This window comes from Antechinus flavipes, chromosome 2, assembly GCF_016432865.1.
Source record: "Antechinus flavipes isolate AdamAnt ecotype Samford, QLD, Australia chromosome 2, AdamAnt_v2, whole genome shotgun sequence".
Lineage (NCBI taxonomy): Eukaryota > Metazoa > Chordata > Mammalia > Dasyuromorphia > Dasyuridae > Antechinus > Antechinus flavipes.
The window spans coordinates 152,500,249-152,526,134 of record NC_067399.1 but is presented as its reverse complement, the minus strand read 5'-3'; the positions used below and the strand labels follow the sequence as shown (position 1 = coordinate 152,526,134).

At 31.8% G+C, this 25,886-nt stretch overlaps 1 protein-coding gene across 2 annotated transcripts in view; it reads left to right on the top strand.

The window, feature by feature from the left end:
* SYNDIG1 (synapse differentiation inducing 1) overlaps positions 1–25,886 on the top strand; it is a 295,089-nt gene that overhangs the window by 91,715 nt on the left and 177,488 nt on the right. For both annotated transcript variants that reach the window (XR_007950380.1, XM_051975832.1), the window contains exon 2: positions 6,546–7,105. Coding sequence is in view for 1 of the 2 variants with exons in the window: in XM_051975832.1 (XP_051831792.1) it covers positions 6,626–7,105 (480 nt within the window). In the remaining variant the exon portion in view is untranslated. The remainder of the gene's footprint in view (positions 1–6,545; positions 7,106–25,886) is intronic.

The window sequence follows — 25,886 nt, the reverse complement described above, 5'->3', positions numbered from 1 at the left end:
CTTCCATCTTTACTTTCTTGATGAGCCAATTGCTATCCCTAAATCAATGAAACAGCTTGTCCCAGTGAATAATCTAGTACTTAGTACTGCAGCATATGTAATTATGTGGTACCCTGAAGCAAGAAAAGGTCTCTCCAGTGGTTTCAAAGATTAAGTGCAGGGAGTAGTTTGTGCCTTGGGGAAACCTGATTTACTATGCTGCATTTATTTGCTTTCTTGGGGTGTTTTTTTTTTATTCCTCTTCAATACAACAGAGTAAATTCACATTACAGATTATGACTCCTCATTAGAAAGATTTGTTCAGCTCACTGCAGGAATTTGAGTCTAATTTGTCATAAGATTACCATGTATAGATGGGAAAAGCGGGAACTTTTTTGTTTTAAACTTCACTCATACCCAAGACTCATGTCTTCTGACCTAACCTAATCACCCAAGTGAGTCTAATGAATCCATTTTTCTGGAAATTAGCTATCTTAATGCATCAAAAATTTCTATTTTTATCCCATGGCTTCCTAGAAGAGTCAATAGACATTAGATAAATGAATGATATTTAGAGCAAGATTTTTACTATTCTTTATTCACTGTCATCTTCCTTAACATTATATTAACATGTCTTCTATGATTAGGTCTACAAGGGAGTTAAATCTTTATCCCTGGATGTACTTGTTGTGTTTTATCTTTAGAAAACAATTTAAGCTACATTGTTTGGCTGTGTGATTTGGGTCAAGACCTATACCTATAGGGGTTCAATTTCTTCATCTGCAAAAGAACAAAAACTTAATTTTGTGTGGATCAAACATTTCTAAGACATTTTTGAGATTAAATAATCTATAGAGCCCAATTCAATCTAATAATATTTATTAAGCACCTGTATCTGCTATATACTGTAGTTACTAGATATTAAGCAAAACAAAACAAAAAAATGAAAGTATTGCTTATTCTTGAGGATTTAACACTCTCTTTTGTTGTTGTTCATTTGTGTGTGATCCCAGTTAGGATTTTTTGGGCAAAGACATTAAATGTTTTGCCATTTCCTTCTCCTCTAATTTTACAGAAGAGGAAACTGAGGTAAACAGGTTAGGTGACTTCTCCAGGATAACATAGCTAGGATAACATAGAAACATGGTATGTGGCCAGATTTGAACTCAGGAAGATGAATATCTTCCTTACTCTAGGCCCACTGCTCTATCTACTGCACCATCTAACTGCCCTAACATTCTCAGAGGGTTTTCATTATTACATAAAAACATTTAAGTAAAGATCAAATTATTTTAGAAAGTATTCTAACAAGTAAGAGAATCAAGGGTATGACTAGTTTAGAAACTAACAAAAGAGATGTGTTTCAAGGGGAGCAAAGGATTTTAAGAGGAGAAACCTCAATTTTCTCCCATGTAATTTAGGGTTCTTATGAGGCTCAAATGAGATAAAGTGAATAAGTATTTTTCAAAATTTGAAACATGATATGTCATAAATAATTTTATTATTATATGTCAATATAAAGGGAAATTTTATTGAGGAAAATAAGGAATTAAAAAAGGATTCATTGATGCCATTTCCTGGATATATTTTTTTAAATGAGCAATTCCTAGAATCCTTAAATTACATTTGCTCAAGCCCAAGAAATAAGCACATTAGTTTTTTTTTTTCTTGGGACAACAACCAGTGAAGAGATAAAATCAGAGTTGGGCACAGAGAATTGACTAGGTGATACTACATGGATGATAAATCTGGAGTTTTTTATTTAGCAATGCTTGATAGCTCTAGCCTACTACACCGATTAAAGAAACACTCTCCAGGAGTGTTGCTATTGACATCTTACATTCCCTGCCAAGCCATGTTGATACTTGTTCTCAGACATCATCTAATATATTCAATAACTAATCCATCTGCTGATCTGGGTTTAGAAAAAGTGTTTTGACAAAGAGGTCAGTGTCTAAGATGTAGCAGGGTTTGGATGAAGGACAATAAAATGTAGCCTTAGAATCTTTTTTGGTCAATAGCATCTAGTAGTTCCTTACTAGCAACTAAAATTAGATTCATTAGTTGCAGAAATATATACATATATATGTGTGTGTCTCAGAGGTACATGCACACACACGTGTGTGTGTGTATGGTATGTGTGTGTGTAATTAAAAAAAAAAAACAGAGCATTCAGTCCTTAGAGCAAAACTTCAATTAATTGAGAAGTCAATTAGCAAAATATGAGGAGCTCAAAAAAAAAATAAACAAATCTAATATTACAAGGCATAATATCTAGGTTTTGTTTTTGGAGAGGCTATGTGAGTGAATAAATGAATAAATAACCACAAAAGATTTGTTACGCTATTACTATATTCTAAGCTCTAAAATGTGAAAACAATTATTAAACAAAGTCCCTGATTTCAAGAAGTTTTCATTCAAATATGGTAAGGTAACACAGAGAAGTTGTTTGAGGAGATATGCCTTGTTGAAAAAGTTACTAGGTTGCTAAGGGAAGCCAATGAATGGGGGAAATGATCTATTGATACATCCTTTGTAGAAACAAAAACTAATTATATACAAGGTAGAAAGTATATTATGAAAAGATGGCCAGAGATTAGAGTAAAGCATGACTGAAGACTATCCAAAGTAGTGGGACTAGGACAGGTTGACCAATAGGACCACCAAAATCTCAACAAAGGAGTTCTGGTTATTGTTATTTTTTTATCTTCAGGATATATATATATATATATACATACATATATATATATATGTATATATATATATATGTATGTATGTATATATATATATATATACATATATATACATACACATGTGTGTGTGTATGTGTGTGTGTATAATTCTGAAGGCAAGACATCTAATAAGAATATGAGATATAAACATGGAAATGAGGATTCCAAAAAAGGATATTAATATGTAAGACAAAACACACATATGAAACAGAATTTGGAAGGAAACATTCAGACAGATTTGCTCAAATCTCAGAAACTGTAGACAGGACACAATGTATTTAAAGATACAGTGAAGAGACTATTTTTTAAAAAATTGTACTAATTCATTCTTTTATAATTTTCTATAATTTGAAAATAATTTATTAAATAAAATGCTAAAATTTAAGTTAGAGATCAATTAAAGAAATCTCCAAATATTTACAAATTGCTACTGTGTGCTCTCAAGCTGTGTTTTTATATTTCTTTACTCTTTCACAATGTGTCCTAGAGTTATTTATACTATTCTTTCTTATATTCTATCTGTTTCTTGATCTAATCTCTAGCAGCCCACTGAAAATACTTTTAAAAAGAATTACCAAGGCTAGTTTTAGTCCTACTTAACCTCTCTAACCTTTGACCATATTGAGCAGATTTGTTTTTGCTTTTATACAGTCTTTCTGGATTTGGCTACCATGATACTATTATTTCCTGATTCTCTTCCTATATATCTAATTGCTCCTTCACATTCTTCATTTGAATATTGCCTTTATTTTGTCCTCTAAACATCTTCCTCAGAGCTCTATTCTAAGACCTCTTCTTCTCTTCTTATACTTTCCAATTAAACTTTGAACCTATAGTTTTAAATGCCAATTCCATAGCATTTTAGATTACATATGTATGGGGAAAAAGTTGCAATTTTACTATGGTGTGTAGTAATATTACCTAAATTATAAGGCACACCTTAAATTTGAGGAAAATAGGCAAAATAACTGAGTGGATTAAAGATGGCTTGAGTTTAATAAGTAAGAGATTAATGAATAATTGAATAAAGAGATTGATGGACAGAGAACCAAAGGAAGTCAAAAGCATTTGGAAGGTGGTTGAGCAAGCAAATAGATTTTATTTTATTTTATTTTATTAGTTTTAAATATTTAATTTTCCCCATTACATGTAAAAACAATTTTTTCACATTCAGCTTTTTAAAATTTTGAGTTCCAAATTTTCCATGTCCTTCTCACCTATTCTCACCACCCCTTGAGAAGACAAGAAATTTGATGTATATTACACATTTGTAATTATGCAAAACATAATTCCATATTATCCATAGTATGAAAGGAAATACAAAGTAAATAAATGCAAGAAAAATAAGATAAAGCAAAAAGTATGCTCCAATCTTCATAAGGACTTCATCAGTTCTTTCTCTGGAGTTTAAAGCATTTGCCATGATAAGTCTTTCAGCATTGAAATGGACTTGATTTTAAACCATATTTTCTCTAGTCTAATCTCATATCCAAGTATGAAAAGGAGTCTGTGATAGAAGGAAAAGGAGGGAAAGTGGAGAGGGTGGATAAATTATCTGGAATGTTCTCTAAAACTTAGAAGGATTCTTTTTTTTTCCTCCAGGAAGAGAGAGAAGGGTGGGGGAAGAGAGAGGAGGGGGTAGCAGACATTTAGGCAAGAGGGAAACCTGGAAAGGCTTATTTAGATGGTAGTCCTTGAACGCCATATTGACAGAAGGAAATAAGAGGTTTTGTGAGATAGGATTTTTACTCCTAGTAAAGCAATGATCATTAAAAGCATAGGAAATTGTCAATGCAAAATTATAGAGATTCCATATGGAGTGCCAGGTGTGAGACACAGCAAGACAGCCCATTTAGTCATTTGACAAGACTTTAGAGAGAAAGAAGCATAACCTATAGGGAAAATGGCAAGATAAGTTGGAGTCAACCTAATTAGCCTCTTAAATGCTCATTAACTGAAGCTAAATTTTTTGGCTTAACTTTTGAGATTTGTAATAATCTGTCCTTATCCCTTCTCTTCCCTGTAATGTTCTCTTCTCTAAAGTGTATTGTTCTCTGGGAGCAGGTTTCTTGAGGGGCTTCTGCAGGCAACCTTCCTTTCAGCTCAGAGTAATAATCACCTCAAATGCAGCCAGGAGTTAAAAGTTCAATCCTTTATTGTCTCTTCCAAAATAGCCTGCTTAGCTTTCTTAGAGGCCTATTTCTCTCCTTGGTTCCAAGAGCTCTTGCTGCTAGTTCTTTGTCTCTTTCAGCTTCAGCCTCTAGCTCTCTCTGAATCCAAAGCCTCCAGCCAGCACAAAGGTGGAAAATGGAATGAATCTGGCTCCACTTCTGAGAATGGGATTGTGGGCTTCTGACTTGTGAATCTCCCAAAGTGAATCCTGACTTATGAATCTCCCAAGTTCTTTAGTGGGCTTATCCTTTAGTGGGCTCCTCCTTATATGCTCTCTTAAAGATGTGAACTCTAATGTGTGAACCAATGTGTGAACTCTCCCAAAGGTGTGAACTCCAAAGGTGTGAACCAAGTACATAAGCATTGTTTCTATCCTTTCCAGTGACTTAGCACCTTGTTTCAAGTTCTGGCCCATAACACTTCCCTATTTCATAAGATCCAAATTTAAGCCTATAATAAAAGATTGGCCCCTTTGGTAGTATATGCCAAAGCTTGGTATTCTCTCACAATTTTCAGAAATCCCAGAGTTGCATCTATGCTTATGAATCACTGGAGCAGAAATTTAATGGGGAGACTTAATCCATTCTCATTAATAAGTCCATGCTTTTGCATGAATTTTCACTAGTTACTTTTAAAAATCTATTGTTTTCTGTTGAGCATCAATCAGCTTTATTTCTGAACATTGTAGCCTTCTGCTTCCATAACCAGAACATCTTTGTTTAAACAATGAATAAATACAATGAAAATTAAAAAAAAAAAAACATCATTTTGATAAAATCAACCAACGCACCAAGCATTTTTTGACTCACTTGTACCACAAAGGCTTTTCTCTATTAAGTCTAGAGGTGAATTTACTTAAGTTTTTATTCTTGGAGATAGTATTTCATATTCATACATTTAACTTCCAACACCACAGAGAAGGCCTTGAAGTATATTGCAAAGTTTCATGTAATGTGTGTGGCAGGTATGATAAAAACCTTAAAATCTGAGTGAGTAAATATAGTCTACAAAACGTGATCCGATCCACAAGCTACCACCCAAGAGCTAAGAACAATCTCTGAACTAGATGCTATTAAAGTCCTACTTTAAGTTCTAAAGTCAAATATACTGCTTATATTTTTCTTCTCCAATATTTTAGTAACACTGAATATTCATCAAAAAATTTAAATTATAGTTCATTTTCCAAAAGTTGAATTTGGAAATTGTTTTAAAATCCTTAAACACAGAATCTGAACCATTGAAATTTTAGTAGTTTGTTTTTTACTGTGGGCTAGGTAGAAATGGTTTAAATTGGGATTGCCAATGTGATATAAAAAGTATATCATCAAGTGTGGAATAACATAGCTTTATGTGAATGATTCTTATTTTTTCATTGTGTTTTTAATGTGGAAGTTAGCATTTAATATAGGCCAGTAATTTATTTGCAGTTTCATTACAATTGGGTATTCCAATATAGTCCTTTTAAAAATCATGATCTTGCAAAATTGATTTCTATTAATTTCCTATGCTAATTAATATGGATAGAAAGTGAATTGAATGATTAATAATAATGAACATTTGAACGATTTTTGTGTTGTTATTGTTGTTGTTGTTTTTTTTCTTTTGTTTTTAATATAACTCCCCTTAACTTTTGTTTCTCATCTCAGTATTTTTTGCCCCTAGGAAAATGGGAGCCATTAGGCAAATGTGACCTGCATTTTCAAGATACCAGCATATAATACTGCAGGGGAAGCAAAAACAATATGGATGGCTTAATTGAACAGAATAGTGTATTAATGCACAGTAAAATCAGTGAAGCTGGAAAAAGAAACGGCTTAATTAACACCAGAAACTTAATGGCAGAAAATAGAGATGGCCTGGTATCTGTTTACCCAACACCCCAGTATCAGAGTCACATAGTGGGGAATATCTCATCTCAGAGCTGCCTAGACAACAGCAGAAATGATCCAGTGCAGCAGTTACTGGATCCCAATACACTTCAACAGACTGTGGAGTCTCACTATCGCCCCAATATCATCCTGTACTCAGAGAATGTGCTGCGTTCCTGGGGGGAGAGTGGCAGCTCAGACTGCTGTGAGACCACCTTTATTGAAGACCGCTCACCTACCAAAGATAGTCTGGAGTATCCTGATGGTAAATTCATCGACCTTTCCTCAGATGACATCAAAATCCATACTCTCTCCTATGATGTGGAAGAAGAAGAGGAATTCCAGGAACTGGAGGTCAGATGATTTGTTTCTAAATGTTAAATTTATTTTTAATCTACCTTTAGGATGACTGGGTTAATATTAGGATGATTATAAGGCCATATTCATAAAAATTAATGAATATAGGTAATAATAAAATGGGATCAGAGGTAGTTTTTTTTCTCAATCTTATTCTTTTGAAAAGAATCACATTTTACTCAATAGTCTTTGAAGTACCAGAAGCATATCTGTATGGACACCAATCTTAGTAAATTTCTGGAAAGGCCATTATATTTTCAATATCATAGAGATCGCAGTATGTTCTATTGTCTCATCTAGTGCACTTATGGTTGGTAAAACTGGATTTGAATCCCATCTCAGACAATATTAGGTGTGAGAAACTGAAAAAAATCACTTAAAATTTCTTAATCTATAAAATGGAAGTAGTAATAGTATCACTATCAAAAGAATAATATAAAAGATAAATGAGATACTATATCTAAAGAACTTTATACATGTTAACTGCACTATATTTGCCAATTCTCAATGCCATTATTATGAATTTTATTAATTACATAAGGACTAATTATAGTATAAGTATTTTTTCTATGTCAAACTGGACTTACATGCCCATTTATTGAGAAACCCAACAAATTTTGAAGTTGCTATGTTTTCCTTCAAGAAAAAAAGGATTATAGTTATATTCATGATCAAAATTAAACATTTGTTGGGTACAAAAATTCAATTCAGCATAAACATGGATGCACATATATGTATTAGTACATTCACATATGTAGATGTAGTGATTATCATGTATGAGGCATTGTGGTAGATATTGGAAAAAATTTTTAAAAAATTATGACCCTGTCCCTGATTGCAAAGAATTCTCAGACTATTTAGGTGAATTCAATCAGCAACATTTATTAAGCATTTATGTGTATAGAACACTGTACTTTGCATTGGGGAAATTGAAAAAAATATTGTTTTTTCACACAAGTAGCTTATATAGATAGATAGAGAGATAGAGAGATATTTAGATCTCAGGGTTTTCAGGCTAGATTTATCTCAAGGATAATGCCTTAAACCCAAATCATTTTGACTGATGTCATCATTCTTTTTGAGAAAGAACAAAAAACAACAATGGGCATTTCCATTTCTGTGCCACCACAAAGAGACCTATTATAAATATTTTAAAATATATAGATTCCTTTCCTTTTTCCTTAATCATGTTTGAAAATAAACCTAATATTAAAAAGTTTTCAAAGTGAGTAAAATGGCTCCTCATTCTCTATCATCCCTCTTTTCAAGTCAAATTGCCAAGCCTTGTCCCCTCTACCTCCATAATACCTCTCATGGTCCCCCTTTCAGCCTGCATTCTTCATCTTTTTCATCTTTTTTATCTTTTACTTTAATTATCATTAAAGTTTCTTAATAGTCCTCTTTGTCTCTAGTCTTTTCCCTGTCTAATTCATCATCCACACAACTTAAAAATTACTATTTCTAAAGCACAGGGATACTCTACTTACTCTCAAATTGCATTTTGTTCTCTTTGCCTCTAGGACAACAACAACAATAACAACAACAACAACAAAAAAAAACCTATTCTATTGTTGGATTTTTAAAAGCCTTCACAGTCTGACTCCATTCTCCTTTTCTGGGTTTTCTGCACATTGCTCTCTTTCCTCTATGAAGTATTCAGATAAAATGGATTATTTTAAGTTTCAGTAAAAGGGTTGCCTTTCAATATTTGCATAGTCCATTTTCCATCCTTGAAATGCTCTCCATTCTTTCCTCTTCTTCATTCAATCCTCATGTTGTTTTAAGCTCAGTTTATGTACCACCTTGATTTCCATCTTTACCTTTTTCAATTTTATTTTCTACAGAAAGCCTTTCCTGATCCTCCCTAATGCTAGTGCACTCCCTCTGATCATTATCTCAGATTTATCCAGTATATATCAAGTTTACACACAATTATTTGTAGACCCCCATACTCTTGAAATAAGGGATTGTATTTTTATTTTCATTATATCCCCACTTTTAACACAGTGCCTTAAACATTGTAGATACTTTAAAAGGTTTATTGGTAACTGATATCATATGAAAGTTTTCCTTTTTCTCTAAATTTAATGTGTCTTACTTGAAATAATTAGGACCTACTTTGAAAATATTTTTTTTCTGTGTACATGTTGTAACCACCATCATAACCCCCCAAAAGAAGTATTTTTGAAGGAAGGAGATGTTAAAAATGTCTCTCTCCACTATACAGTATAGTATCTGGCACATAATAGACAATTGATGTTTGTTGAATGAATAAAAAGTTCTGTGAAAAAAGAAGATTCATTAGGAGAATATGTAGACTGGATTTATGAGGTAACATAAAAAAATGAAGATATGTTAAAAAAAAAAACTTACTGTAATTATCTAAGCAGGTGACTTGTACTTTGTGGTAATAAAGTAATAGGGAAAGAATATACCTGTATGAGAGGTAGAAATTAACAAGGTATAAATTGGATATGATAGGTAAAGCAGAGAATAGAAGATAATCCCAACATTAGGAAGATAGAAGACTGGGTAAGTAATAATATAAAAAGAAATAGTGACATCAGAAGGAAAAGACAATTTTAGTTGGAAATAAATTGGATTTTATAAATGTTTAGTTTGATATGTTGACGGAACATCTAGGTAGAGATTACCTTAGGTAATTGAAGATATAGATTGGGAATATGGAACTGATATTGGAGATAGATATATAGATATAGTCATGCAAATAAAGGCAGTAGTTGATTGATATCATATGAGACTGAGAAAGAAGAGAGCTTAGAAAGATGTAAAAAAGTGAAGCCTCAATTAAGTTAACTAAAGATTTATTTAGGAAAAGATTACATTTGGGCTGAACTTTTAAAAATGTGTACTAATTAGAAAGGAAAGCTAGAGAAGAAGGACGGTCCAGACTTTAGGAACAGTAAAACCAAAATAATGATCAAGGAAATACAAGTTATATTTGGGGGACAGATTGTAGTTTCCATTGACTAGAGCATAGAATATATCCCAAGAAGCCATGGGATAAAAATAGAAGAATAGTGAAAATGCAGAATTATAAACCACAAAAGCAAGATTCATAGCTAACATTTTATATGGGGCATTAAGATTTGTAATGCATTTTGCAAATTTAATCTTATTTGACAATACTAATAATCTTCCATGGAACATGCTCTTATTATTTCCTTTTCACAGGTGAAAAACTGAGGCTGAAAGAGATTAAGTGACTTGCCTAGGGTCAAAAGACTAGGGAGTATCTAAAGCAGCAATCAACTTTAAGTCAACTTAAAAAACATTGAAAATCCCATATGAAAGATAAGGAAGATGTTGTCAAAGGAGGCAGAGAAATAAGAGAGAAACTAGTTGCAAAAAGAATGATGAAAGGAATAAAGGGAGTAAAGAGAGAAGAAAGACAAGTTGCAATGATTGAGAATGAACTAAAGTGTTATGAAATAGAGGCATCCTATGAAGGCAACATTTTTTTTTTTTTGCAATTTTGCAGGGCGGGAAAGGGAAGAAATATGAACATTAAGTGGATAAAACAAAAGGAGTAAACAGCACTTTTGAGTACAAAAAAGTCTTGATCATACATATGAACTAATGTACATATTGAATGAAAAAGAGATGGAGGGAGGGAGGAAAAGAGAGACAGAGAAAGAGAAGAGATGAGAGAGAGAAGGGAGGAGAGAGAGAGAGAGAGAGAGAGAGAGAGAGAGAGAGAGAGAGAGAGAGAGAGAGAGAGAGATTCTTAAAGCAATGACCAAGAACAAATGAAATAATGAATTTCAGGGTATTGAATGTTCAGGTAGTCTAACTGAAGAGTAGGCATATAGAATGCACCCCAAAGATTCCTATAAGGTTTCTTTTCTTTTTCTCTATTGTTGCTCATGTGATCCAATGTAATCAACTCGACAAATTTATATTAAGGGCATCATGTTACCTATTAGGGTAGAAACAGAAATCTTCAAACATCTTACATTATAGTGAAAGTGGCTTATAAAAGGCATTAAAAAGTCAGTAAATCTAAAGTATAATTAAAATAAATTCAAGAGAACTGTATTGTTAATAATCAAGGAATCAAGAAGCAAATAAAGCCAGACTGGGATAATAGGAGAGTTTTATGAACAAAATGTCATGATATGAATGAAAAGTAAGATTAGTATGGATGACAGAGGTGGAAAAATGGATACTAGGTTCTAGTTAGAAAGTGAAGTTTCAAAATTCAAAATCATGGAGCTAGAATCAGTTTTATGAAATGAAACTATGCCTTTGGATCCTGTTTATGGTATGTTTTAAATGGATAACTAATATCAAGTCAAGTGTAAGCAGGCTGACAACTAACTGAATCAGGTTAAAGAATATCAGGGGAGTGAAGAAATTAGAGGAATTATGAGCTGTGTTTTATTTATTTTTGATAACATTTTCCCCAATTACATATAAAACAGTTTTTAAAACTTTTTTTCATTTTGCTCCATTTCTTTTTTCACATGTGTAACTAATATGAAAATATATTTCATATTACAGCACATATATAACATATATCAAACTGCCTGCCATTTTAGCAAGAGGGGAGGGGAGAGAGGAAGGGAGAAAAAACTGGAATTCAAAATCTTACAAAAATAAAAGCTAAAAATCGTCTTGACATATAATTGGAAAAATGCTATTAAAATTTTTATTCCTTCATTTCATAAATGATTACCTTGAAATCTTAAGTGACTTATCCAAAATTACACAGGTAATAAATAGCAAAACTGATAAACCCAGAGAGAAGTAAAAGACTGAATATATTCCTCAGATTTTTTTTTAATCAGCATAACTACTAAACTAAATTACAATACATGATCTTTATTATCTCTCAGTTATAAATTTTTTTAAAGAAATATAACTATGGTAATTTTTTAAGAAGGCAATTCAGTGGAAATTTATGAACAAAGATATTCATATAAGAATCTACATGACAGTCTACAGGGGCAAGTATTATAAGTTTAAAAGTAAGAGCAAACATATGAGATCTAGAAATCCAATATACTTGCTGAAATATAAGCTAATGCTTGTTGAAAAAAATTGGAGGTTAGTTGTTTTGAGTGGGAGATCACAGTCGAATTAGTATAGTTTTAAAAATCTTTTGCAGCTTCCAATTTGGAATATTGTCAAAGGGAAGAATATTTTCTGAACTCTGCAAATTAGCCACTGTTTGGAAGCCAATTATTGGTTGTGACATTTAGTTTGCTTTTAAAAAATAATTTGCAGCTTTCATGACAGATATTATAAAAGAGAATTGAGCTTGTAGACTACATCAGTGGTACATGAAATTAATACAAGATTCATTCATGTATTTTCCAACATACTTTAACAATAATAGCTGACATTTACATAGCACTTCAAAGTATGTCAAACACATTAAACACATTATCTTACCTGAGGCTCATAACAATCTTGTGAAGGAAATATTAGAGGTATCATTGTCCACATTATAAAAAAGAAAATAGAATCAAAAAGACACTTAGCACAGTATGTGGCACATAGTAGGCACTTAAGAAACATTTATTGATGATAATAGGGATTAAGTGATTTGCCCGTGGTCTCATTGCCAATAGGCTTGAAATCTAGTCTTCATGGCTCTAAACCCAACATTCTGTCACATTCTGCTATGTTGCCTTAAAGATTCATCATAATTGATTAGCATTCTGAGCCTGTCAGTTGTACTTTTTTGTAACTTAGAAAATCAACTTTCTTTATGTCAGTAAACTAAATATCAATGACAAGGGGGGAATCCATTCAATATTATTTTTATTCTAAATGTCAATCATTATGAAACCATGTCCCCCTTTCCCCCAAATATCCTGTAGGTTTTAAAGGCAATATGATGTAGTCAATAAAATCAGTTCAAGTTACTACTCTTTTATTTCTTTCATTATTTCAATATGTGCAACATATTCTCCATCAATTAGTCTCAACTTCATTAAGAGAAGCTAGAAAAGCATCTTTTTCAGATCTAATAAATCATTAACCTTCTTAAAATAACAGAAGGAAGTTTCTTTATCACTATGGACAAGTTCCTCTAAATGAGATTTTTATTCCATTAACTGCTCAATAATCAGACAAAAATATGTCCAGTGTTTGTCAGCTGTTCAAGAAACTTTGGAGGAAGCAGTCTTTTTTTCTTTCACATAGACACTCAGAATGTCATCTATGGGATGACCATGATGCTGGCCTATTGTTAGAGTGGCCACACACAGCTGATAGTCTAACAGGCAGTAAATGGTGAATGGGTGGCTCAAGTTTAAAGCAGGTGACAATATCTGGATGTTATTCCAACTTAGAAAGTGCATTCATGTGTCTTTTTACACAGCTAATTGCCCTTCCTTCCCCTGTAGGCAGAGGGACATTAGCCATCTCTGTTTTTCTGGCTTCCCTCAACTATTAGTAATAATTGTAGCTTTTGATAATTAAAAACTGATTAAATTCATTATCAACAATCTCAGGCCTACTGAATAAAATGTACTTTTACAGTTTACTCAAAAGTCACAACATTTAAAAGATTAACATTTATAGGTTCATAGGATATAGAAGATAGAAATAAATTTTCTTATATCTTATATCTAATAAAGTGATATATTTATCTATTTATCAAAAGATTAATGTAATAATCACAATGTTATAACTTTACATCAAGAAAACTGAAATTACTTAGGTATGTGGTCAAGACTACAGCATAGGCAGAAATATTAGGTAGCACCTCTTACAATGGCTACTGTGACACAAATGCTCAACCATACTAACTAAATTTAAAAAAAGAAATTAAAAAAATTCTTACCCAAAGAAGACTTAAAAAATTAAACAAACATTTCTGTAATATAGTAGAATAGAGGGTAAAAGATGATTGTATACAAAATTGCAAATCTATTATATACAAATTGCTATGTCTTTTAGATACATAATAATGTTTATCATCTAAGAATAATGATGGCTATCATTAAAGTACAAATATTTGTATATCCATATATGTGCATGTTTACAAACATATGTAAGTATTTATTCACATCTATGTATGTGTACACACACATATACTTCTATTTATCAGTTCATTTTCTGAATGCAGATAGCATCTTCCTTCATATGTCCTTTGTATTTAATTTGGGTATTTATATAACCAAAAGTATTTAGTCTCCCAAAGTTGCTTTTAGAACAGTATTGTTACTGTATATGTCTTTTTGATTCTACTTACACTGTTTTGTGCAAGTATATCTGTGGGTTTCTGAACTCAATGACCTCATCATTTCTTATATCACAGTAGTATTCCATTATAATCACAGACCAGAACTTGTTGAGCCATTCCCCAATTGATGGGTATCCCAGGAATTTCTAGATATTTGCCAAAAATAAATTTCTATAAATATTTTAAATCATATAGATTCTTTTCCTTGTTTCCTAATCATCTAGGAAAACAGATCTTATTTGCAGGTCAAAATTTTAGGCACTTTAATAACTCTTTGAGAACCATTCTAGATTATTCTCCAAAAGGTTTGAGCAGTTCACAGTTCCATCAACTAGTGTCCCAATTTTTCTACACTCCATCCAACATTTGTCACTTTTCCTTTTAATTATTTTAGCCAACTACTATTATTATATGATGATATTAAAAATTTTTGTAATCTTTCTTCCCTGTGATTTAGGCAGACAATATCACATTCAAGTTCATTAAGCAATGAATAAAGCAATGGACCTGCAGTCAGGATTTCAAATGCTGTATCAGATACTTACCAGTTTATGACCCTGGCAAATCATTTAAACTCTACTTTCCTCAGTTTCTTTATTTGTAAAATGAGGATAATAATAGCATATATCTCCAAGTTGGTTGTGAGGATAAAATGCGATAATATCAGTGAAAAGCTTTGTACTCTTAAAGATCTTTATAATGGCTAATAATACTATTTCTAGTTCCTTTCCGTATAGCTCCAAAAGGTTCCCTTTTATAGAAAACCCTTTATCATCATAATATAGAAGTAACTTCCTTTACTAATTAATCCCAGTAATATTCATATTAAACTCTAAGGTTATTAAATATATCTTAGAATCTGACCCTATACCACTCTGGCCCAATTTTTCTTTCTTTCTTTCTTTCTTTCTTTCTTTCTTTCTTTCTTTCTTTCTTTCTTTCTTTCTTTCTTTCTTTCTTTCTTTCTTTCTTTCCTTCTTTCCTTCTTTCTCTCTTTCTTTCTCTTTATTTTCTTTTTTTTAAATAGTTTTATTTTGGAGTTTTAGAACTATCAAATAAAATTAGTATTTTCATCTACAAAAATAGAACAGAAAATGAGGACTATGCATGAAATCATAAATATTCATAATATATAGTTTGCTTTTTAAAAGTATATAATAAATTAAAATAGAACTTTATTTTCCCTCCAGTTAACAAATATTTCTGATCTCTCCCTCCTATCTATCCCTACTGAAAAAGAAAAAAGCAAAAACCAAACCTTTTTAACAAATAAATACAGTTCAACAAAATAAACCTCCCCATGCAACCTGCTCTGAAATGTAATTTTCATTCATGTATATATCATTAATTATTTTGTCAATTTTTATTTTCAAATATACATCCTTCCCATACATCATAAATTAGTATGGTAAGAAATATAAAATCTGTTATACATACTAAATCATGTAAGACATTTCTTATTAGCCATATTCTAAACAACAAAAAGAAAAAGAAAGAGAAAAAATGTTTTAATCTGCATTCTGACTCCATTAGTTCTCTAAGTGAAGGAGTATAATATTTTTCATTATGAGTCCTTTGGCATTCTGATGGATCAGCACACATTCATCCAATTATGCCACTTTATCTCTATTTAAGAGCAGACTTAAAGAATTGGAAATGTTTGTGGAAAAAGAATATGTTGTTTGTTTATTTGGAGTGAGATAACATTATAGTTCTCTCCAAGTATTCAAAGAGTTATCATGTGGAAGAGTGATTACATAATTTCTGCTTGGCATTAGAAAACAGAATCAGGAAGAGTGAGTAGAATGCAATGCAAAGAGGAAAATTCAATTTTGATGTTAGGAAAACTTCTGCCTCAAGCCATAGTGCATTCCTATTGATTGCAGGACTAGCAAAGACTGGATAATTGTTTTAGGATCTTTTTTTTTTCTTTTCTTTATGTTTTAGAAGAGATTCATATTCAAGGTGGATTGGACTAGATGACCTGAGGTATCTTCCAACTCAGAGGTTCTAGGATCATATGACTTCACCTCAATCTTCTGTGCAATACCACTAGTATTATGATACATGATAATTTATGCCAAGCACTCCATTTGATACCATCTGAAGTAAACTCTATGTATTTTTCCAAACATTAAAATTATAGAGGAATAAAGAAGTTTATTTTACCAACATCATCAATTAGTTGTAGAAAGGAGTTATTGCTTTCTATATCAGTGGTGCTAGTTATTTGGAATGTCAAGGCAAAAATGCCTACCCCCAGGAACTTACATTCTGTTATGGAAGATAAAATGTACATATGTAAGGGAATATAAAACATATATAGTTTGGAAAATGAGGTTGGGTGGGGAGGGAGTCACAAGGAATGATTATTACAGAATAAAGATAGTTAACAAAGTAATCATTACTGAAAAAGATTCTACCTGATGATTGACATATATATATATATATATATATGTCAATCATCAGGTAGAATCCAAAATCAATATTTTCCATATACCAGTGAAGAATTTGAGTCTTTTCTCCATAGTTTAATATGAAAAGGGCATTTTAAATATTCTGAAGTACAGATTATTCCTGATTATCCTTAGTAGTCTATCCACAAAAAGAATTGTAGAAACAGTAACCTTTTGTCTGAATATTGCCATCCAAGATAACTTTGGTACTTTTTTTTTCCTTCTCCCATAAATTCAGAAAAAAAAGGGGTTTGATAGTTGGGAATATATTGAATATATTAAAGAATTAGGGCCTGGTCTGTAATTTCACTGCTATAAGGCACTCCTAAGAAAGAGAATTCATTTTCCGGAAGGACATTAGCATCTCTGTGATTTAGTTTTAGCTACCTAGGGAATGAAAGGGATTAAGTGACTTGTCCAGAGCAACATATTGATTATGTGTCATAAGGCAGAACTAAAATCCTCCTCTTTCTTGTCTCAAGGCTAGTTCTCAGCTAACTATGACATAAAGGACTACTATAAAAATGGTTAATGGCTTAAGATCCAGTATTTTTTTCTTCTTGAAAGAATGAGAGAGCAAAAGGAGTTATAACATATTTTCTTATACTTTTTAATGTTATCTGATTTAATATGGTAGAGAATTATGCCCTAAAAGTTATGACCAAAATAGAATGCACTAATAAATAAACTTAAATTTGAGTTTGGAGTTTAAGAGTTCCAATACTTTTTATTTTGTGCTTTTTTAATTCTAGATTTTGTTATTGTCTTTCAATATTAATACATAATAAATATGTATTAATTAATAGCAATGTTGTTAATAACAATAAAAATAATAAATAATCCTTAATAATTATGTTCTTATATTATTTTCTTTTCTAGGTCCTTGAGGTGAGGCACTATCTTATTTGAACTCTGTATCCCTGGTGCCTTGCAAATAGTAGGTGCTTGATCCTTTCTTTTATTTGGATAAATGGAGTCAATGTAGGTGCAACTGTCAGAAAACAATAATAATCCTCAATGTTTGGGCTGTTCTTTAAATTCCTCAAAGAACAAAAATGCATGATCACATATAAATCTCACAGCAATGTTGTGAGGTATATTCTATTACCACGCTCATTTTATAAATGAGAAAACAAGATCAGAGATCATAATTGATTCACTTAATGTCTCATACTAACTAGCAGAACCAGTGTCAGGACCCAAGTCTTCTGAGTTTTAAATGTGGTTTTCTTTCAATTGTACTACATAATGTTGCTTTTAGTATTCATATGATATTTCTTATTATGTCAGTAAACATTTGTCAAATGCTTATTATGTACCATTCCGTGCTGGGTACTAGGGATATAAGACAAAAATGAAACATTTCCTGACTCAGGAAACTTACATTTTTGTGAGAGAGATATGTGTGTGTGGATATGTATGTATGTATGTATGTGTGTATATATAGTATATATATGTATATATATATTTATATATTCATAAATATACATATGTGTATATATAGTATAAAATTACAACATAAAGAAATAGAAATATAAAATGCTTTGACAGGACAGATACACTAGAGGAATCAAGAGTTGCCTTTCATAGAAAAATATATTTGAGCTGTCTCTCTCAAGAAAATATAAATGGTGGGCTGAGCTTTCTTAATGATTAATTGCTAGTAAGTATGCAAAATAGGAACTGAACTCATCTTCTTGGTTATATTCATTAAACTATGAGGCCCCTTCCTCTATATCAAAACCCATTTTTCTTTATTTACTTATAACTTAAACTTTTTCTTAAATCTCCAACTAAGCAGATAGTATTTCACCTAGAAATGGCAACTGAGCAGCAGTCATATGAGAATAGAACAGCATACCAATGATATGCAGCAGCACATAGTTTCATATTGAATTTCATATTCATACGTTTCAGCATGAACAATCTGGGTCTATTAAAGTAGTGTGAAATTTTACCAAGAAGAAAAAAAAATTCTTTACATTTTCATATATTAGCCTGTCTGTATTCAATTAGTCTTTGAGACACCACAAGCAAAGACTAATTATTCAACCTTCAGTGTCTTGTCAGACTCTCGCAATATGGTGGAAAAAAAATTTAAAACATTGTTTTATAAAATAATAATAGTTATAAATAGTTAAAAGTAATAATTATAAACATTTTCATAAAACTTTGGTTAAATGATCACTTTTTATCCTTATGATAAACTATGTTTTGCATTTTATAGATGAAGAAACTGAATTAATGGAGAATGGGGAAAATACTAAATTTGGTTCAAGTTATTGGTCTTCTATTTAATGTCAATGTGACTTTATACAAGTCAATTAAACTCTCAAGGCTTCAGTTTTTTCATCTATCTAAAAATATTGAAACAAAACAATGTCCAATCCAGCTCTAAATCTATGATCCTATATAATTTGTTCAATGCCATACAGCTAGAGAATAGAGGAGCAAAAACTCAAAACTAACTCTGACATTAGTACTTTATCCCATATCATGTTATTTACTTAGTATTCAATTTCTATGAATCTTCAAAGATTTTTGGGTTAATCATATTGGCACCCTATCATTGAGCCTAGGCTTGATAAAGAAGCACTATGATGTAGAAGTAAAAATCTATTTTTGACCTTAGAATGCCTGTATTTAAGTCATGGTACTAGTATTTAATAATTATGAGACTTTGAGCATAGATCATTTAATCATTACAGATCCAGTTTATTTATAAATTGAGGATACTTTTAGCATCCACTTCAGGGTATTTCATGAATAGGTAAACTTTATTGTAGAAAATCTGTTAAATGAGAGTGTGTGCGTGCATGCATGTATGTGTGTGTGTGTGTGTGTGTGTGTGTGTGTGTGTACCTGTATTTAATATAAGGAATTCTCAGTGTTGAAAATCTATCTAGCAATGCAATCAAATCAATGGATATTAATTTAACTCTTATGAGTAGGTACCATGGACTGTGCTAAGTGCAAGTAGAAAAATAAAAACACAACTTGTTTTGCCTCGTTACCTCATTCTATTGAGGAAGCGCATTTAAAAACAACTATGTGTATAAAATATATATAACGAGTAAATAGGAGATATTCTAAGAGGGGAAGTCATTAGTATCTGAGATACAGATGATGACCAGGAAAGGCCTACTAGAGTAGGTAGGCTTTAAGCTAAATCTTGAAGGAACTCAGGCAAATGCATGAAAACAAAAGAGAAGAGTAAGAGTATTCTGGGTATTCCAGGCAGCCAGTGCAAAGTCATAAAGACATCAGATGGAAGGATGAATTCAAAGACTAGCAAGTAGAGTAGCTTGGCTGTATCATAAATTCAGAGAGGTCCAAAGGAAACAGATTTTGTGAAGAGCTGTAAATTCCCAAGAGAGACATTATACTTGCTCCTAGATGATAGTATGAATTGGTGAAGTTTATTTAGCAAAGTCAAGAGACTGAAAATGGTTGAGACTTTAAGTAAAGTAACCTATTAAGAGGTTATTGCAGTAGATCAGATGAATGAATTAGGATATAGTCTGTATCAAATGAGAGTGATTGAGAAAAATTAAAAAAAATAACAGTCTAAGACAAATATGAAGATCATAAAAGGAAAACTAACAAACTAGAAAAGGAAATCCAGAAAAAAATTTTTTTAGCTTTTTATTCTCAAAATGAATGCACAGCTTTCAACATTCACTCTCGCAAAACCATGTGTTCCAAATTTTTCTCCTTTCCTTCCCCCCTTCCTAGAAAACAAGTAATCTAATATATGTCAACCACATGCAATTCTTCTATACATATTTTTACAATTATCATGCTAAACAAGAATAGGTAGATCAAAAAGCTAAAAAAATGAGAAAAAAACACAAAAATCAAGCAAACAACAAAAGTAAAAATACTATGTTGTGATCCAGATTCAGTTCCAACAGTCCTCTTTCTGGCTGCAGATGGCTCTCTACACCACAAGTCTATTGGATTTGACCTGATCACCTCATTATTTAAAGGACCCATGTCCAGAATTGAATATCACATAATCTTCTTGTTTCTGTGCATAATAATCTTGGTTCTATTCACTTCATTTAGCATCAGTTCATATAACTCTCTCCAGCTCTTTCTGAAAATTATCCTACTGATCATTTGTATTAACAATAATGTTCCATAACATTCATATACTTATTCAGCTATTCTCCAACTGATGAGCATCCACTCAATTTCCAGTTCCTTGCCACTACAAAAAGGGCTGCCACAAACATTTGAGCACATGTGAGTCTTTTTCCATTTTTTATGCTTTCTTTGGAAGACAGGCGTATGAGAGACACTGTTTACACTCAGTTTAATTACCCTTTGGGTATAGTTCTATATTACTCTCCAGAATGGTTGGATCAGTTCACAACTCCACCAACAATGCATTAATGTCCCAATTTTCCTGCATCCTTTCCTAGATTTATCACTCTCTTTTCCTGACTTCTTAGACAATCTGAGAGGGATATAGTAATAACTCAGTTACTGTAATTTGCATTTCTCTAATCAGTAGTGATTTAAAGGATTTTTTTAATATGACTAGAAATAGTATTAATTTATTCATCTGAAAATTGTTTTTTCACATTCTTTAATCATTTATTAATTGGAGAATGGCTTGTATTCTTATAAATTAATGTCAATTCTCTATATATTTTAGAAATGAGGACTTTATCATAAACTTTGGATGTAAATTTTTTCCCCAGTTTTCTGGTTCCCTTCTAATGTTGTCTGCATTGATTTTATTTGTAAATTTTTTTAACTTAATGTAAGCAAAATTATTTATTTTGCATTTCATAATATATTCTAATTTTTTCTTTCACCACAAATTCCTTTCTTCTCCACAGATCTGAGAGGTAGAATATTCTTTGTTCTTCTAATTAGCTTGTAGTATCACTCTTTGTGTCTAAATCATGAACCCATTTTGACCTCATCTTGGTATAGCATGTTAAGTGTTAGTCAATGTCTAGTGTTGGTCATACTATTTTCCAATTTCCCCAGCAATTTTTGTCAAATAGTGAGTTCTTATCCCAGAAGCTGGGGTCTTTGGGTTTATCATTCATTAGATTACTATTGTCATTGGATATTCTTGTGAAGCTAACTTATTCCACTGTTCAACTACTCTATATCCTATCCAATATCAAATGGTCTTGATGAGAGCTGCTTTATAATATAGTTTTAGGCTTGGTATAGCAAGGCCACCTTCATTTGCACTTTTTTCATTAATTCCCTTGACATTCTTACATTTTGTGCTTTTAGATTAACTTTGTTTTTTTCTAGCTCTGTAAAGTTTGGCAGTTTGATTGATATGGCATTGAATAAGTACATCAATTTAGGTAGAATTGTTATTTTTATTATATTAGGTCAGTGTATCATGAACACTTGATGTTCTTTCAGTTGATTAGATATTACTTTATTTGTGTGTTTTGTAATAGTGTTCATATAGTTCCTGACTTTGTCTTAGCAGGTAAACTCTCAAATATTTTATATTATTTACAGTTATTTTAAATGGAATTTTTCTTTGCATATCTTGCTGCTGGACTTTGTTGGTAACATATGGAAATATTAATGATTTATGTGGATTTATTTTGTATCCTGCAACTTTGCTAGAGTTTTTGCTTCTAGTAGTTTTTTAGTTTATTCTCTTGGAGTCTTTAAGTGTATTATCATCAGATCATCTGCAAAGAATAATAACTGGGTTTCCTCATTACCTATTCAAACCTTGTTTCACTCCTAATTTTAATGGGAATAGTTCAAGTTTATCCCCATTACATATGATGTTTGTTGATGGTTTCAAATAGAAGTTACTGATTATTTTAGGGAAAACTCCATTTGTTCATATGTGCTTACTCTCTCTCTTTCTCTCTCTCTTTTTATTAGGAATGAGTGTTGGATTTTGTCAAATGTTTTCCTGCACTTATTGAGATAATCAAATGATTTCTGTTTATTTTGTTATTGATATAGTCAAACATGCTAATTGTTTTTCTAATATTGCATTTCTGGTGTAAATCCTACTTAGGCATGTTATGTTAATCTGGTTATAACTTCTTGTAATCTCTTTGCTAATATTTTATTTAAGATTTTTGTATTGATATTTATTAGGGAAATTGGTCTATAATTTTTTTTCTATTTTGACCTTACTTGGTTTAGGTATCAGTACCATATTTATGTCATAAGAAAAAATTGGTAGAACTCTTTTTCCCCTTTTTTTCCCCAAATAGTTTGCATAATATTGGAATTAATTGTTCTTTAAGTGTTTGGTAGAACTCACTTGTAAATCTATCTGGCCCAGAAGATTTTTTCTTAGGGAATCAATTAATAGATTGTTCAATATATTTTTTCTAAAATGGAACTTTTAAAATTGTTTATTTTCTCCTCTGTTAATCTGGGCAATCTATATTTTTGTAAGTATTCATCCATTCATTTCAATTATCAAATTTATTAATATGCAGTTGATTAAAATTGCTCTTAACTACTGCTCTAATTTCCTCTTCTTTGGAGGAACATTTAACATTTTCATTTTGATAATACCAATTTGATTTTCTTCTTTCCCTTTTCTAATCAAATTACCTAAAGTTTTATTTTTATTTTTTTTCATAAAAACAAATCAGCTTTTTTAGTTCAGTAGTTTTCTTACTTACAATTTTGTCAGTCTTTCCTTTTATTTTCAGAATTTCAAATTTGTTATTTAATTGGGGATTTTTAGTTTGTTCTTTTTCAAGCCTTTTTAATTGCATTCCCAATTCATTGATTGTCTCTTTCTCTATTTTATGCAAGTAAATATCTAGAGATATAATTTTTTTCCCAAAGAATTATTTGGCTGCATCCCATGAATTTTGGTATGTTAACTCATTGTTGTCATTCTCTTGATGAAATTATCAATTCTATCTATGATTTGTTGTTTCACCCACTCATTCTTCAGGATTAAATTATTTAGCTTCCAGTGAATTTTTGGTTTATTTTTTTCCTGGCCCTTTATTGCATATAATTTTTATTACATCATGATCTGAAAATGATGCATTTACTATTTCTGCCTTTCTACATTAGATTTTGAGATTTTATGCCCTAATACTTGATCAGTTTATGTGAAGGTTCCATGTACCAATGAGAAAAAAATATATTTCTTTGTGTCCAATTCATTTTTCTACCAAGGTCTATTGTGGCATTCTTTTTCTTCTTTAAAATATATAATATAATGGGTCTCTCTGGGTGAGAGCAGTTTTCTCAGGGAGGTTTTCTGGAGTCAGCCTTAGTTTCAGTTAAAAGTAATAATCACCCAAAATGCAGCCAGCTGGTGAAAATGCAAATGTTTATTTTCTCCTTCCAAAATAGCCCGATTAGTTGAGGCCTATCTCTCTGCTTGGTTCTAAGAGTTCTTGCAGCTTTGTCCTTTGCTTCTGCCTCTGCTTTCTTCAGCCTCCAGAGCCAGCACCAAGTTGAATCTGCCTTGCCTCTGAGAGAGGGCTTCTGGCTCTCAATCTCCCAGAGTGCTCCTCTCCAACCCCAGTCAATGTTCTGAAGTAAAACTCCTCAATCAGAGAGGGCTTCTGGCTGAACTCACTTGACGCTCCCCTCTGACTCTAAATTCAGCTGAATTCTCTTGACTGGGCTTATATATGACTCTTCTGAGAGAATGGGATTATGGGTTTTCTCCCATAGTGCTCTCTGACCCTAAGAGCTTCAAGGGAGGTGTGAATTCACAAAGTTACAAAGTTTGCTTTGTGAATCTCCCATACTTGTGAACTCCAATGAGTACTGGTGTGAACACAAGCATTGTATCAATTAGTTCTACTTAGTACCTTGTTTCAGGTTCTGGCCCAAGACATCTTCTTCTAAGATCAGATCAATAATCTATCAACTCTAATGAGTTAGCAGTTTGTAAAGATTCCAATAGTCTATCATACCTAACTTTTCTAAAATTCTCTTTAATTTTTTTCTTATTTATTTTGTGGTGTGATTTATTTAGTTCTGATAGAGCAAGGTCGAGATCCTCCACTGTTTTAGTTTTGCTCTTTATTTTTTTTTCTTTCAACTCTCTCAACATGCTCTCTAGAAATTTGGATGCTATCCACTTAGTGCATGAATGTTTAGTATTGATATTACTTTATTATCTATGGCACTCTTTAGCAAAATGTAGTTTCCTTCCTTTTCTCTTTTAATTAGATCTATTTTTGTTTTTGCTTGATCTGAGATTCACATCACTATCTCTATTTCTTTTTTTTACTTCACCTGTTGTGTAATAAATTCTGCTCCAGCCTTTCATCTTTATTCTGTATGTATCACTCTTCTTAAAATGTGTTTTTTATAAGCAACCCATTTTAGAATTCTGGCTTTTAATCCAGTCTGCTATCTGCTTTCATTTTATGGGAAAGTTCATCCCATTCCCATTCACAGTTAAAATTACTAACTGTATTTCTCACATCTCATTTCCCCCAAGTTATACTTTTTTCTTTCCTTTCTCCCTTTCCCTCCTTCCCAGTGTTTTGCTTTTGGTCACTACCTCCCTCAATCCATCCTCCACATTTACAGTCCCTTCCCCTTTCATATCGCTTTCCCCTTCTGTTTTTCCTTCTATAAACCTCCCCCTTTTTTTCTTTCCCCTCCTACTTCCCTATAGTGTGAAGCAAATTTCTCTATCAAACTAAATATGTCTGATATTCTATCTTTTTGAGCCAAATCTGATATTAAGGTTCACTCAATGCTCATCCTCCTCCCTTCTTTCACTCAATTGTAATAGGTCTTTTTTGCTTCTTTGTGTGATGTAATTTACCCCATATTTACCTCCCTTTTCCTCTTCTTCCAGTACAATTCTTTTTTCACCCTAGTTTCTTATTTATTTCAACACAATTAGGTCCACTTATACCAATACCCTCTAAAAGATGCCCCTAAGAAAGATACAGTTCTCAGGAATAAAATATACCACCTTCCCATATAGGAATGCAAACTTTTTAACTTTTGAGAAATCACACAGCTTTTTTTCTTCCCTTATTACCTTCTTATGCTTCTCTTGAGTGTCATATTTGATGATCATATTTTTTGTTCAGCTCTGCTCTTTTCATCAAAAATAAATGAAATTCCCCTATTTCATTGGATTATCCAT